This window comes from Chlamydotis macqueenii, chromosome 5 (assembly GCF_036417535.1).
Source record: "Chlamydotis macqueenii isolate bChlMac1 chromosome 5, bChlMac1.mat, whole genome shotgun sequence".
NCBI classification, from domain to species: domain Eukaryota; kingdom Metazoa; phylum Chordata; class Aves; order Otidiformes; family Otididae; genus Chlamydotis; species Chlamydotis macqueenii.
This window is the reverse complement of record NC_141560.1, coordinates 33484395-33500803: the sequence shown is the minus strand read 5'-3', so window position 1 is coordinate 33500803 and position 16409 is coordinate 33484395. Positions and strand designations below refer to the sequence as shown.

Genomic DNA, 16409 nt, shown 5'->3' with positions numbered 1-16409 from the left:
TTCCACACCTAATACTTCTGCTGTAGCCTGCACCTGTGCTCCTGCAGAAAGTGATTGATTACCTGTGTCTCTGGAACATTGTGGGAGTCAGCCTTGAATGAATCATTGTGATGTATTATAGGCATTGAAATCAACAGTATTCTATAATTGGTTTTATGGTCTTTGGTGTATGTAAGAGACATCATAGAATTTCTACTACTTCTTAGTAATTTCAAAAAATTTTGCGATTGACCAGCTGTTTGTGTATGTGTGTAGACATAGATGTGTAGTGTTATTTATACCTGTGAAGCAATATTGATATAAGTTAACAATTTGTAAAATATTGACATATTTAGAAAAAAGGGATGTGGCTGTAGATGATATAAAATTTAATGTGGTATCACTTTGAGATATTACAAAGCTATGGGGGAGTTCTGTAAGTTAGACCAAGCCAGTTGTGATACAGTCTGTGAGGCTCACTACATCCCCATGAATTTTTTATGAAGCACATTTTGCAGAAAACATGTTTAGAAACATAGTTGAAAGAACAATTTTCACAGATGGCATAAAAATGGAGTAAGTGCTCTTTTCATGTTCACTTGCAGAGCATATAAATTCGGTTCTCCAGGTTAGGGAATGGAGGGAAGTTACGGGTCTCTAATAGTACCTGCATCTCTAGCTCTCTTAAAAGGTAATTATGTAAAGTGTAACAAAAGCGAGAAACAAAGTGGCTGTCATACTGGCAAGCTGGAACTTATCCCTTTCCAGTTAACATATTTTTTGCCTAGTGATGGATTGTTACACCATATTGAAGTTAAAATCCAGGTGATGTAAAAGCAAAACCCAAGGCAGCATTGCGGTAGTATCAGCCATATCACAATGTCTGTATGTGCTTACTCACAGGGTAGGACCAAGAGCTGCAAGCACTCTGAGTGCCCGTGCTACAATGCAAATTGATTGTTTCATGATGGATGTGTCAAATTAGCCAGTGAAAGCAACTGATTTAGTAAAACAACAATTTGCAAGAAGGACATGGTAGCATGTTCAGCACTTCATGCCTTTATACAGTCTATATATTTCTATAAAGCTTGTGGATAAAAAAAAATAGAAACTTAAAAAAAACTGAAAAAAAAAGAATTTTCTTGATTCTTGTGGCATAATCTGTCGTAAGATCTATTTCAATTACATATTTGTGTTCCTGCTTCTTTATTTTCTAAATCATACCTGAAGGGTTAGGGACTATCAGGCAGCCCTCTGAGTAATGGCAAATTATATCAACCGACAGCAGTAGTCGAAGGTGTAGTTCAGTGAGTGGGAAATGGTATAGGTTCTGTTGGATGCTTGTGTATTGTAACGTTGAAATGCATGTTGTGTTTGTGCTAAATTGCTGTTTTCATCCTTGCACTATTACATTACATTTAGTTGACTTCTTTTAACCTCTCATATACAATTGATTCACATAAAGTAGATTATTGCCTTGACTTTCATGACTTTCTTGGAGAAGCGAATAAAATGAGGTCCAATTAAAGAATATCAGCCCATCTTAGAGCATAGCTATAGTGTTTACAGTGCTTATAAAACTCCCCTTGAGCCCTTTTAGAGGCAGCAGAACTGAGTTTCCTCTCATAGGTAATGACCTTTTTGTAATTTAACCTTTCCTGAGAATTTCCAAATACACTACTTTAACTTAACTGCATCCTTTTTTCTCTCCAGTGAAGTCAAATATTGACGTAAATGCTGAGTTCTCATTGCAGACTTTTGATGCATACTACAGTTTTCGACCTTTTCACTGGTTTTTTTTTGCTTAATATCAAGAGAAAAATTATGAAGTTGCAATAAGATATGTTTTATTTTACAAAGGAAAGAAAAAATACAATAAAATTACTTTTTAAAAAAAACATCTGTATTCAAATTTGATTAGTAATTTTAATATATCCCATTTTGTTTGACAGCTTGATGAGATCTAATTGTTAAAAAGAAGAGAATGCGGAGGGTCAAACTTCAGATAACTGTATACGTGCTTCGCTGTATAATGTTAATAGACTTTTTGCATGGAAATTCCATAGACAGTGTACTAATTTGTGAGCTAAAAGAATATTCAGCAATTTATAATCCGTATTTAAAGATTGCCAAAGGCTTCATGTTTTGTCAACTTTTAATCTTGCTTTATTTGGCTTTGTCATCACTTTTGGGCGTTTAGTATTCAAGAAGCCCACAGTAAAATGCATGGTTTCACTATGTGAAATTTGAGACCTTTGAGCAGAAAATTAATCAATAGAAACTGGAGCTACAGCATACTGTGATGTTTGATTAAGGTTTATGGATAAATTCTGTCATAATTCATATTGGTTTTAGATGAAAACAAGTAGTATTAGCCAAGCTAGCTATCCCAAAGTCAACATGCTCTGCAGATTAGGGTGCCTTGGAAAATCAGATGAAAGAGAGTAGGGGTTCTGATTGCTCTAAAATTTTATATACACACACACACACACATATATATATATACTGTATTTACATGACTTGTTGGAAATTAAATGAACACACAATTTTGGAAGACTGGTCAGTACACGCTCCGTCTATGTATTTTACTTTAAAAGACAGACTGGGTAGTTTTCTCTTCCTAGGCCTTGGAAAGTATTTGAGAAGAAGAGAAGGTACAGTGAATTATTTTCCTTCTTTGTCAAGAAATTACTTTGATGTATAAATCTTGGGAAATGCTCTTTTCTGTTTCTCAAAACTCTGAGCATCCCGAAGTGTGGTGCCAAAGGGGTAGTTTTTGTAAGATGAATAGAAAGAGAGTTTGGGTTTGTTTGTTGTGGGGTTTTGTTTTGTTTTGGTTTTTTTGTTTGTTTGCTTGTTTTGTTTTTTGTTTTTTTTTTTTTTAACATGAACTGTGTTCATCAAGGTTCCATGAAATTTAAAAACTTTCTTGTTAGCCTTTTGTTCTGTTTCAAGTGTTTAGTGACAGTGTTATTTATCAAATTGTTACTTTTGTACTTTTGTTCCTCTTTTCACTTAATTTATACTATTTTTTGAGAACGTATTTGTCCTGTATATAATTGTGGAATAACATTTGTTCATCATAGTATTCTTTCTGTCTCCTATCTTGAGGCTCAAGTTTTTCATATCTGTTGATCTTATCTACTACTAAGTCTATATTTTTATTCCATATGATATGTCAACAGGAGAGCACTGTATGATGCTAGTTTCTGCAATCCAAATAGTGTGAAATCTTAATGCTGTTCTTCCATGAATTGTTCTAAGCTTAAGTACCAATTGCACTGTAATATTTTTTTGTAATTGAAACCCAAAATTTGAATGATAAAATATACTGATTTCATACTGCTTGACATGCTGTTTACTTGTTTATTTTATAATGTTTGCCTCATGCAGGGGGAATCTGCAAGTTCATTTACAGTCAGTAGCTGTTCTTGTGAGCTAGGGTGCAATGCTGATGATATTTTCCCCTTGTCAGAAGAGGATGAACCACAGAAAAACGTGCCAGTCATCTGGAAGTCTTTGAAACATAATTCTTTGGATTTCAGTGAGTCTTGCACAACTTTAATTAGAAAATTAATATTGAATATTTCATGCCATGGTGGAGTACACTGTTAATTACTGTACGAATACTGCTGAAAAAAAAATGTTCATGACCTTTAATAACCAGTCTGAAAAAAAAAAAGAGATCCTACAACAATGCGATTTTCTGATAGGAATCAGTAGATCTGTAGTAAAGAAGCATTTCAAGTTACTTTACAGAATCATAGAATCATAGAATCATAAAATGGTTAGGGTTGGAAGGGGCCTTCAAAGGTCATCTAGTCCAACCCCCCTGCAAGGAGCAGGGACATCACTGACTAGATCAGGTTGCTCAGAGCCTCATCCAGCCTGGCCTTGAACGTTTCCAGGGATGGGGCTTCCACCACCTTTCTGAGCAACCTGTTCCAGTGTTCTATAACTCACATTGTAAAAAATTTTTTCCTAATTTCTAATTTAAATCTACCCCCCTCTATTTTAAAACCATTACCTCTCGTCCTATTGCAACAGGCCCTACTAAACAGCCTTTCCCCATCTTTCTTGTAGGCCCGCTTGAGGTACTGGAAGACCGCTATGAGGTCTCCCCGGAGCCTTCTCTTCTCCAGGCTGAACAGCCCCAACTCTCTGAAAACAGGCGTTAATGTTGGCCTGAATGAAATTGCTATAATCTAATAATTCATTTGAGTGAAGGGATTGAGTTTTATTTTAAAGATCTAACCACACTTGTACCCATATTCTACTGTTTTTAAATTGATGATGGAAAAGCAAACTCTAAAATGAAGAACAAAATACAACTGCTCAACTTGCTTACATAGCATAGTCTGTCCCCACCCGAGGAACCTCAGGGTGAGATGCATGATGAAGTTTAGCAGCCTAGCAAGTTACTGTCTCGTAGGTGAGCAGTAGTGACTAATCATATGCCTGACACTAGCAGTGCCTCACACATGAGGTGATTCATCCAAGATAAACCTAACTTCATAGATTGATACCTCATTGAAGTACTACAGCATCACTGTTACCCTATGCCCAAAGATTAGTAAACTTTTCCTGAAAAGTAAGTTTCATAGTGTAACGGTGTTTGATATTGAATGGTACTTAGGCTCTTGAATATGGATAAGTGCCTAGTGGGATGTTAAAAACGGACTGAACATGTTATGCATTTGCTAAGATGATCGGAACCGGGTTAAACACTGATCTTCCATTAAAATTTGGCATATACATTTGAAATCTGTTTCTATGTCACTTAAATACTTTTGAAAATTTTAACTTTTCAGTGTCATGTCTTGTGTCAAGTCTATATCAAAACAAGTAGAGAAATCGTAAAAGGTCAGCAAAAATAGAAAGGAGAGAAAGTACTGAAATTCTCAGCTAAATACTACTTGCAGGCATATTTTCTGAAGGCTGTGTTGGAGAAGGGTTTGTCAAGTAGCATTTGAAAGCTTTGTTACCGGCACACTTACTTCTAAGTTTTTGTTTTACGTAATTCAAATACATTTTGAAGACGTTTTTACAGTTTGTGATTTTTTTTTCTATAGGAGTGCTCTTATTTAAACAATTTAAAATATATTCTAGGTTAATCTGAAATCTTTCATTGTTGTAATAATAATGTTATTTTTCATTTCTGATAGTTAAGATGTTTGGAAGTTCAAGAAGATCCCTGAATGGTTACCAGTGGTTTTCAGGTATCTCTGCCCACTTCCTTCCATCAAAAGGCAAAAATGCTCAAGACGCAGCAAGGGAAGCATTTTCTTCTCTCCAAGGTGCTTTATTCAGTTAATCCATTATCTAATGTTAATGATACTGTTTTTAATATGCTATTAAGTAAGAATTGGTATTGTCATATTAGGTATTATAACTTTAAATGTTATGGTTGTCAGTTTGCCATTTCATTTTGCATTTAATTGGAATCATTGATATCGAGACTACTAGCTTGAATATTGAACACATCATAATTTGACTGGCTTTTGAAGACCCTAGAAAGCTGGAGTAGTGTTCCTATCACTGTAACAACACTATTTCCACAGTACTTACTTGCTTTATAACATGCTTTATAGCTTTCTTGCAATATATACTGTGTGTGTGTGAGTATGCATGTGTGCTGTGGATGCTGTCTACTTGCTAAAGCACTTTTGTAGCTACCATAATTTTAAATTAAGTTTTCTAGAAAGCTGTTGCACATTTTGACATCTCAGATTAGGTCAGTAGCAGTAAATTTCATTTATATTCTTAATGTAAAGGAGAAATTACTATCTTGGGAGTTATGAATCCAGGTTCCTTACTATCCCCCTCTTACAAGCTACTGACCTATAAAATAAAACGCTCACATTTTTGGGGTTTTTTTTTTGTTTTTTTTTTTTATCCTAGATTTTAAGTAGAGCACGTTTGTACAGGCTTATTTTCATTCACAAAAGTGAAAATAATTTTTAGTATCTAAACAGATAGACTCATATTCTTATTCATGAATTTGTGTGAGATATTATCCTACAAAATATTTTTTTTTGCATGTGCAGTTGTTTATTCATGACTGAATATAAGATGATAAAGAAACCTTAGAATTTTTTTCAGAAGCAAAGAAGTTATACTTTGTAGAAGGTCCTTCATCTAGTTTTTGATTGATCGCATCTACCTTACTGATTTCCAAGCAAATTTGTAGTAAAAGACAGTAGTAGTTAGTGTAAATCTTCTGGGCGTAATCTGTAAATTGAAGCAAAAGGTTTGTATAATGTTTTGTTTTCTTATTGTATTGGAATGGAAATGAAACATGGCTGTTCTGTAAAGTGGATGGAATTCTCCTGTGAAGCCAAGAAGTGATTACTTTTTATATTTATTTTCTTAAACTCTTTTATTAACCTTTTCTTTAGATATGATTGGAAGATGACAAAGATTGTAGTGCTTTATATAAAGAGCAGATCTGGTGCAGCCTCACCATAGCAAAGCTCCATGGGCTTAAAGGAAACTGCATAGATTTTTTTATTACATGAAAATTTAGTCTAAAATGCTACTTCCTGTAGACAGTTTTGATGCTGTCTTTTGTGACTCTCAGCCTAAGGATCTGGATAACCCATTTAAAAAAAATTAATCTGTACTTTGCCCAATGTTATCTTTTGGGTCAGTTCTTTTTAGAGACTTAGTAAGTATGAGTCTCATGGTCGTATTTTATAAACTATTTGGAACAGTGAATGGCTTGAAATTCAACAGAAAGGCTGCATGGTTTCCCTGTACCTCCTGGAGATGTGCTGTGTGAGAGTCCTGCCTTGGGAAATGGAACTTGTTGTCAAGAACCCAAGTAGTGTGTTGGTCACTGGTTCAGCATTTATGCCTTTCTACTAGATACAGTGCTTTGGGAGGTCGATTTTATTCTGCTTACAAGTTAGGGAGACATTATTTCCCATCATTGCTCTAATTCATGCAGAGGAAAAGGAGATTGTACTTTTATTTACTTTAAGAAAATTTTAAAAAATAAAGCTAGAAATTATAAGTTTATCCAAATCTCTTTGTCTTCAGCTTGCTCTAATACTGTTACATGTCCACAAATTAGAGTTAGTGTGTTTGCTTATACATTTTAAATTTAGACCTTGGTAGGGGGTCAGTTTGTTTTGTGTTTGTTTTTTTTTTTTTCCCCTCCACTATTCCATATAATGCTGCAGAATTTTTAGCTACAGGCCAAAACTCTTTCTTCTTGACTGAAATGCTGACTGGAAATCTGAAAAATGTCCTTGTTTCCTCCTTGACTGGTAACATAGCAGCTGGTATTGACCTAGTGATTGCTATCAGGCAGCATTCAAACACATTTTTATTTCTGGACAGAATTATCATTATGTTCTAATTTCTCAGGTGTTATTTCTGGAGATCTATCTTGACTTTATAAGAGTTCTATGTTAATTGCTATGTAATCTCTTGTATCACTTAGCGCACACTTCCTTTTCTGTCAGTGTGAATTCCTCTCTTCAGATAGCCAACACTAGTGGCAGTATGACTAAGTAAAGCTGAGACATTTAGAGCAAAATCCAGTATTAATGTGACCAAACTGGCCTTTAGGCAAGTGTACCAACTCCTGACCTGTCTTTAAAAGCACAGAAATGTTTTACACAAAAAGTATTGTTTCTCAATAAGGCGACATCCCACAGAGATTGTCTTTATACTCTTGTACTTCTCCACTGGAAAACAAATACATAGGTATATACAGGTACACGCTGTACTCTTGAAGAGCAGGGTCCTTGAAGTCACACAGAGAAGAGCTTTATGTAGCTCATTTAAGTTAGGTCACATGGGTCACTCTGTTATTACATATGTTCTATGTTCAGAGAAGATTTTGTTCTTCATTTAGTTTCTGTTGCTCATGAGTTACAAAAGGTCCGTCCTGCAGATCTGATTCACGTATCTTGTTATGGTATTGACTATGTAAGAGTAATACATTCTCCTTAAGTGCTATGACTGGAATCTTCTCTGCATACACATTCAGATGATCTTGACTTCCAAGTGTCTTTTCTTTAACTGCCTGCTTGAACTTAACTCTGCTCTCATCTTTCTTTCATTTCTCCTGTGGCTACTTCTGTTGTCTGTCTTGCCATTTATAACTCTTTGTTTATGTCAAGATTATTATTGCAGTGAGGGTTTTTAAAAACGACTTGGACAAGCATCCCTCTGGAATAGCATATAAATATTTGATCTTTTCTTTGAAGAAGGTGATGCACTAAAGGACCTCTTATTGTCCTTTCCACTTCTATACTTTTGTGATTCAAAGTCCTTTATAGATTACTAGCTGTCATAGACTGAAAATAAAAAAAATACAAGATAATAAAACTTATGGATAAAAAGGAATTCAGAGTGTAACATATCTATATGCATTAATTCAAGATAAATTTTGGGGGGCAAGAATTCACCCCTTCTCAGGGTGGATACAATTTATTTGTATTCTTTTTCGGTATATTTGGAAAACTAACATGTAAAAGAGTTTCAAGAAAAAAAATAAGTATTATAGAGGGAAAGGTGGTAACTTGCAAAGCCTTCAGTCATATTTAGGCAACTGTTAGGTTATTAGCAGTTGGTTTTGCCTATGCTGTCTTTCTACGCACATTTAAAATATTCCATCTTTAACAACTGTATTATTTTTATCCTGCAGCTAATATGACTTCAGAGGGATTGAAACTGAAGGATATTATTTTGGTTCATCTGTATATGAAGAGCATGAAAGATTTCAATGTTATAAATTCAGTTTATGTGACAGAATTTGATTTATGTCCGCCAGCAAGGTAGGATTAGACTACTGCTATAGTATATTTATGATACACTGTAATATACTGAATTATTGTTACCATATTTATGAAGCTTTTGTCCAAATGCTTGTGCCTCACAGTCTTAGAAGTAGACTTCTGCAGCCTTCTGGAGTAATCACGTCAGGGCTGCTCAACTCAAAACACTAGGGTTGGAAATTCTTGGCTTAATATATACCATAACATTCATAAATGCCCTGCCTCCCCATATGGCCTTACAGAAGAATACGTTTTTTACAAGCCTCAGTTCTTCTCTGTAGTTTGATTGAACTGACAAGGTGGGCTTTTATTTGCTTTTATTATTTGTTTACCTCCCTTGACCTGCTGGCAACACTCCTCTGAATGCAGCCCAGGTTATCATCAGCCCTCTTTGCCACAAAGGCACATTGCTAGCTCAGGTTCAACTTGGTGTCCATCAGGAAACTCTGGGCCCTTTTCTGCAAAGCTACTTTCCAGCCAGTTGGCCCCTGGAATGTACTGGATCTTGGATTTGTTCCTCTTCAGGTGCAGAACTTCCAACTGCTCCTTGTTGAACTTCATAAGGTTCCTGTGTGCCTGTCTCTCCAGCCTGTTGAAGTCCATCTGGATGGCAACACAAACCTCTGATGTGTCGGCCGTTCCTCACAGTTTTCTACCATCTGCAAACTTGCCGAGGGTACATTCTGCCCCATCATGCAGATAGTTAATGAAGATGTTGAACAGGATTGGACCCAGTATAGAATCCTGCCGTACACTGCTTGTTACTGGCCACCTGCGAGACTTTGTGCCACTGATCTCCGCCCTCTGGGCCTCGCCGTTCAGGCAGTTTTCAGTCCATCTCACTGTCTACTCATCCAGCCCATACATCAACAGCTTCTCTATGATCATGTTATGGGAGACAGTGTCAAAAGCCTTACTGAAGCCTTACTATCAATTATTATTAAGTCTTTCTAAAAGTGATGAGGTTTGGAACCTTCTAGGTCCTTGTGACAAACTGTATTCATCCTGTTCTGTTGATTTTGATAAATATAAAAGCAGAATTTTTAGCTGAGGAGGTGCCTGAGATGCACATCATTTGATACTGGGAGATATTTCAAGACAGTACCAATATATACTTACTCTGTTCCTTTTCTTTCCCTGCTTATATGCACTTGGCTATTATTGAAAATGAATACTGGACTAGATGGACCTTTGGCTTGGTCCAGTGTGGTGGTTCTTAATGTCATCTGTTTCTGTCAGATGATTGTTAGTGGGTAGCTTAGCTACACTTATGCATTCAGTAAGAATGCAAGTATGAAAAGAAATTATTTCAGACTTCTGAATACTAATGCTTTCATTCATAGATCCCTATCATAGTTTAGCCCCACTCAGGACGAGGCTGCACAGTCTCTCACTCACTCCCCTCACCTTCTGAAGGAACAGGGAGAGATAATATAACAAAAAGGTTCGAGGTTTGAGATAAGGACAGGGAGAGATCATTGAAGTTACTGTTACAGGCAAAACAGACTCGAGTTGGGGAAAACTATTTATTTATTATTAAAACCAAAGCAGGATAATGAGGAAGAGAGCAAAAACAACTTTCTCCCACTCTTCCCTCTTCCCAGGCTTAACTTCATTTTTATTATCTCAATCTCCTCTCCCCCAACCCCATTCCCGCACAGGGGGAAAGTGGGAATGGAGGTTGCAGTCAGTTCATCACTTGTTGCTTTATGCTGCTCCTTCTTCCTCGGGGAAGAACTCCTCACATTCCTTCCCTGCTCCGGTGTGGGGTCCCTCCCACGGGCTGCAGTCCTTCGTGAAACTGCTCCAGTGTGTGGTTGTTTTTCCACGAGGTGCAGTCCCTCCAGAACAGCTGCCCTAGCATGGGCCCTCCACAGGCCACAGCCTCCTCCAGGCATCCAGCTGCCCCGGCATGGTGTCCTCCATGGCTGCAGGTGGATCTGTGCTCTTCCATGGACTTCCATGGGCTGCAGGGGGACAGCCTGCCTCACCATGGGCTGCACCACAGGCTGCAGGGGAATCTCATCAGGAGCAGCATTACTCCTCCCCCTCTTTCTTCACTGACCTTGGCATCCACAGCCATTCCTCTCACACAAAATTCTTCATAATCGGCAGGCAGACGCCTCTCAGGATCTCTTTACATCTCATTCACATCTCACCTCCTCTCCACTTTCTTGCAGCCGGGCCGGGCCAAGTTGGGCCCAGTCGGCTGCCCGGCGGGAGGCCAGAGGGTGAGGCCTGCAAGGCTCACAAGGCTCGTACCTCCCCCTCTCTGCCCCCGCTCAGTGTCTTTACATCTTCTCTCCTTTTTTTTTTTTTTTTTTTTAAGTTTTTCCCCTTCTTAAATACATTACTACAGAGGCGTTATCACTGAATGTTCTCTCACCAATTGTCTTGGCCCTGGCCAGTGATGGGTCCACCCTAGACCTGGCTGAGTCCACTGGACAAAGAGGAAAATTCTAGCAGCTTCTTACAGGAGCTGCCACCATAGCCTCTCCTACTAAACAAAACCAACACAATCCACAAATCGTACCTTTTTAGTATCTGTTGTACAGAAACTTCAACACTGCATGCAAGTCCGCCTCAGACATAATAAAACAGCTTGATGCAGGTATGCAGTATGTGATTTCTCTGTTATTTGGGTGTGTTGTTTTTTTTTTAATTGGAAATTGGATAACAAACACCTAGCCCTGTAATTTTTTTGTTCTGCTTTTTTGGAAGTTGTGTGTTAGGACTAATTTTACATTTGTAGATTCCTTATTGCCTTTTTCAGAAAGGCTTGTTTCTTATTACGGTAATAATGTTCTTAAGCATGTGAGATAATATGCTTAGTGTGCCGAACTGCTATACCTTAAAAATTGAGCTTGGATCATCAGTTAATACAGGTTGGAAGGGACCTCTGGAGGTCATCTAGTCCAATTCCCTGCTCCAAGCAGGGTCAACTGTGAGGTCAGACCTCTTTTCCTGTTCTTATTTTTAAACTCAACTGTTAATGTAAAATACTATATTTTATACTCTTATTACAGAATATTAAGTGTAGTATAGGTATGTGAATTTTAAGTATAGCATGACAAATAGTTAAAGTACATTGTTAATATATATTATGGTAGACTCATATTCTCCTACACTATCTGGGTGTCAAGAGACACTAAGAGAGAGCATGAAGAGGTTTCTTTGAGGTCCTGATTCTAGGCCAGGATTACTATATCACAGAGGTGTGGAGTGTTGATTGTATATGCTTTAAGAGGAAGGATCTAGTCCCAGCTGTAAACTACACAAAAATGACTCTCCACTCCTATGTATCTATGAGTCTATTCTAAGTTCTCTTTATGACACTTACCTTTCTCCAGATTTAGCTTCTTTCACTTCTCATGTTCTGTGTTCTAAGCCTCCATATTTGCATAGCCAGCCACATAGTCTTCCATCACTAAAATAACAAGTAGAAAGTTCAGGAAGTTGCAAGAAAATTAGGCGTTTTTATGATTATTTTTATGGAACAGAGAGATTTATTTTGCATTTTGTCCAGAAGAAAAATTATACAGCGGTTTGCATGGTTGCATCATTGCGTTATGCACAGAGACCTGGTTGTGGGAGTTCTCACAAGCAATATGCTGGAAGCACTGACTGAAGGGTGTGGATCTGCACTAAATTTGCAAAATTGTCTTGAAAATTTACCAGCCGAAGCAGAAAATCCATTCATCCATGCTTATGATTATAGTAATAAGGAAAAAAATACTGTATTTTCATGTGAGAGGATGGGAGAAAAATAGTTTTCTTGGAAGAAATAAGCAAGATGTGAAGAATTTTGTAAGGTTATGTTATATGATATGTAAAGAGAACAAGTAATTTTTTGTTGGATTCCTGCTGGGAGCTAAATGACTTTTTTTATGCATGGACTGCAAATATAATTATTTTTTAGGCTTTGAAGTGTTGATTTCCACTCCTGCCTCTGCTTTTTGACTGGCCACATGCAACAGGCTGTGTGTCTGTCTGTCCATCCTGGCACTCAGTCTTCCTTGGAGCAAACAAAAGTGAACTTTTAAAATGAAGGCTTAAGTAGGTTTTCAGTCCTGTTGTAAGTGTATGTCTGTCTTAAGTATAACAGAAAAATATGCTCAGTATTGCATGATAACGTATAAGAAAGGTGTAAAGGAACAATAAGCTGCTGCTTTTTAGAAATCTGAACTGCTAGTCCAACTATTGGAAGGAAATTCAGTGAAAAATGCATGGAGGTAAGAATATGACAATGATACACTGAGCCTGAAGGCTGCTTAGCATAACTTATCTGGTATTTCCAGAGTTGTGTGGTAAAGGTTTTTTTCTAATAAAAGAACTCATGTATTCTTAATAAAGTGATACACATCATAAAAATAAAATGGAAATGAGCTATTGGCTATGATGCTAGTTTCTCCTTGATAGTGGAAATTATCTTCTGGAAGTTTGTTTGAAGAGGAGATAATGATGGAAATGCTAGCAGGTTATTGTGATACTATAGCTTTGTTTTATGTTCCTGACAAAGTTTCATGATATGGTATCCAAAAGAAAAATCCATGGAAAATAAATGCTGAAAGTTGGTGCAAGCAAACTTTCTGTTTGAAAAAAAAAATAATTGTCTTATGTTTTCAGAATATGCGTGGAAACTGTTTTACCTGATGGAGTACTGTTTTGTATTGACTGCCTTGCACATAAGCATGACGTTACAACAGATGATGTGTTATGTGATGAAAAACTCGTCATGCACGTACAGAGCATTTCCCACTGGGCACCTGCTAGCATAGGACCTTACAGTCAGTCCATCAAGGTAGGGAATCTTTGTTACTTCATGTGAACTATATGTTATTTTACTGAAATGAGTACAATTATAAAGTCTCCTTCTCTCCCATTGGACTGTGAAAAGAAAAGGTGTAAAAAAAATAATGAAAAACTAGCATTTTGAATTTTTTTTTTTAAAACTTATGAACAAAACAAAAACTTAACCCACATCAGTCTTTCATTTAACTTTTCATAGGTCAGGTTAAATTATTCTTTGCAGAGAATCTCAAGAACAACCTACTTTAGTTGTATGTTAGACCAAATAATTGTGTCACACGTATACTTTTATAATCTACTTAAAATATAAACAGAGTTTAGGAACATCTGAGGATGTTTGGAATTTGTTTAAAGCAAGCAAGTTCAAACTTTTATATAGGTAAGTCAAAATCCTAAAATGCCTATTTAATGAATCTCTGTTGAGGCTCCTGGTACCACTGAACAATTTAAAAGTGCAGCAAGGTTGAAGAACTGTTCTTTTTTTTTTTTTTTTTTTCAAATTAATGACAAACGGAATAGAATATTGCATACTCTTTAAAAGTACGAAAAGGAGACAGTACAGCATAATGGAAAAATGGACCAAAATTTGAATAAAAAGGTTTTTTTCTAATATGGTACCTCTTGCCAAGCTAATACTATTCTGACAGTTTATGAAGTGTTTCACCTTTTCTGTTGCAAAAAATATATATATTCCTTTTGTACCAGTACTCCTCTTGTGTAATACATTGTCCAGTCCAAATTATTGTGTTGTGCAAAGATGTTTAAGTAACATGTTATCGCATCTGCTTACATTTCATGAAAATTCTTTGAGTCTGCAAACCCACCTAGTATAATGGTCATGGAATTGTACTTTGTTTTGTCTTTGTACCATTTTACAGAAAATTTCAGAAATAGTATTTTGCTTCAGAAGCTCATGTGGAATTTGTTTCATTTTCAGGAGGAAATATTGGTAGATAAACACTGTATAAACACTTTATAGATACACTTTGTAGATAAACACTTTAACTTGTGGTTAAAGCAGGGTGGGTTTTTATCATCTATGTATATCTGTTTTTCTTGAGAAAGTGGAAATTTGTTTCTTAAACTTTTTTTTTCCATTCAGTCTTACACATTGACGGTCATAATTGTTTCATATCATGCATAGTCCTGCAAAGATAAAATTTAATAAACTTTGCATCTTTGTATTTGGAGGAACTTCTCTGATACATCATTGCAACTTGGAGCTGGCATAGACCAAATTCAGAAAAAAAATGTGAACTGAAAATGGCTTTAGTAACCAAATCAACAGTCTCACGCTTCAAACAGACAATAAGCAGGCACTGCCAGTCTCTTGAATCTCCTGGTGGTATAGGACAGTCAGCATAGCCAACTAAAGGCTCATTTCTCTTCAAATACAGTATAACCAATAATGTTGGTCAAAAATTAAAACATTAAGGAAAACTTTACACTGTTTTTTGTCTGTTTTCCCTGAAGGAATGTTTTAGTCTAGCAACATTATTTTCCCTTAAGGTGGAAAATAAATATTTTTACTTTTAAAATCCAGTGACCATAGGAGTAAAGAAACAGTAATCAAAAACTGGACTTCTGCTGCAGAATCATTCACTTGCTATTCTTTTTATGGCTAAGGTTGGGCTCTAGTCACAAACACCTCTATGGGGAATTGTTAATATATACACCAGCAAGAGTTTTAATTTTCCTTTGCCAGATTTTGCCTTACTACTATCATCAATATGTTTCATCTGAGTATCAATATTTAAAATTATCCTGGTTTTACCTTACTAAGAATCTTTGACTTTTTGATAGTGTATTTCTGTTCTGCAGACCTTGATCCAGTAAAAGTCAAAAGAATATTAATATTTTTATTTCAGTAAATGTGTTTTATATTTTTTTCTTTCTGAAATAGCATATAAAAGATACAACTTATAAGACCTTTTTGTAAGAATACATCAGTGCATAAACAACGTTGAAAATTTATTCATGGAAGATATGGATCTTGTATCTCCTTAAATGTGAATTTTCCAAAATTAAAAGCCTCTTTAAGTGGGTTTTCAGAACTTCCTCAGATTATGTATAGGCAGGGATTAAGCTCTTCAGGTGACCAGCGGAATTAAAGCCCTTCAGTGTGTTTTACGAATAGAATATATTATCCAGAATAAATAAGGAGGGAACAAAGGAGGTTTTTTTAATCTTTATTTTTTTTAAAAAAAAAAAGAAAAAATTGTAACAATTTTATGATGATGAAATGTTGATCAACTTTGTATGTTTGACGAACAGAAGCTTAATGATCTTAGAACAGTCAATGATTATTGCCCTTATGTTGTGTATCTGTAGATTTTGTCATTTACTTGACAACAATTGGACAATTAAACTGTGTCTTTTCAGTCCAATATGAAGTTTTGTGGACACTGAGGAATCATCGTGTATTTTAGCACCGTGGTTTTGCTCAGTTTAGACTAGGCCAAGGACTCTAATATTCCAGGCAGTGAAAGTTGAAATTCATGTGCACTGGCATACGAGAGCAGAGCTGGCAGCGGAAGGGTGTAGATAGTTCATGCAAACTATGGAATTCACACTTCAGACTCAACAAATCACTTAGCAGAGCATCAGTTTAATTCTGTAGGGACCTTGCAGAATCCTGCCAAAAAATAAAAATTTGTAATTTACTATGACAATGTCCTGACCTCAGTCTGATAAACACCGAATAACAGTGGCAGAATGAAATTAGGATTTTCAAAGTATTTATAGCAAAATCAAACATTCTTCCTCTTTTGGGATTAACATTCTTTAAAAACAACTTTAATGTTTCCACTTGTAAGAAGTAGAAACAAACTG

General features: G+C 36.2%; 1 protein-coding gene across 1 annotated transcript in view; it reads left to right on the top strand.

The window, feature by feature from the left end:
• Positions 1 to 16409, top strand: part of DPH6 (diphthamine biosynthesis 6) — a 214963-nt gene that overhangs the window by 81562 nt on the left and 116992 nt on the right. The window contains exons 9-12 of the mRNA XM_086749012.1: positions 3373 to 3523; positions 5145 to 5276; positions 8639 to 8768; positions 13395 to 13569. Coding sequence (XP_086605138.1) covers positions 3373 to 3523; positions 5145 to 5276; positions 8639 to 8768; positions 13395 to 13569 — 588 coding nt within the window. The remainder of the gene's footprint in view (positions 1 to 3372; positions 3524 to 5144; positions 5277 to 8638; positions 8769 to 13394; positions 13570 to 16409) is intronic.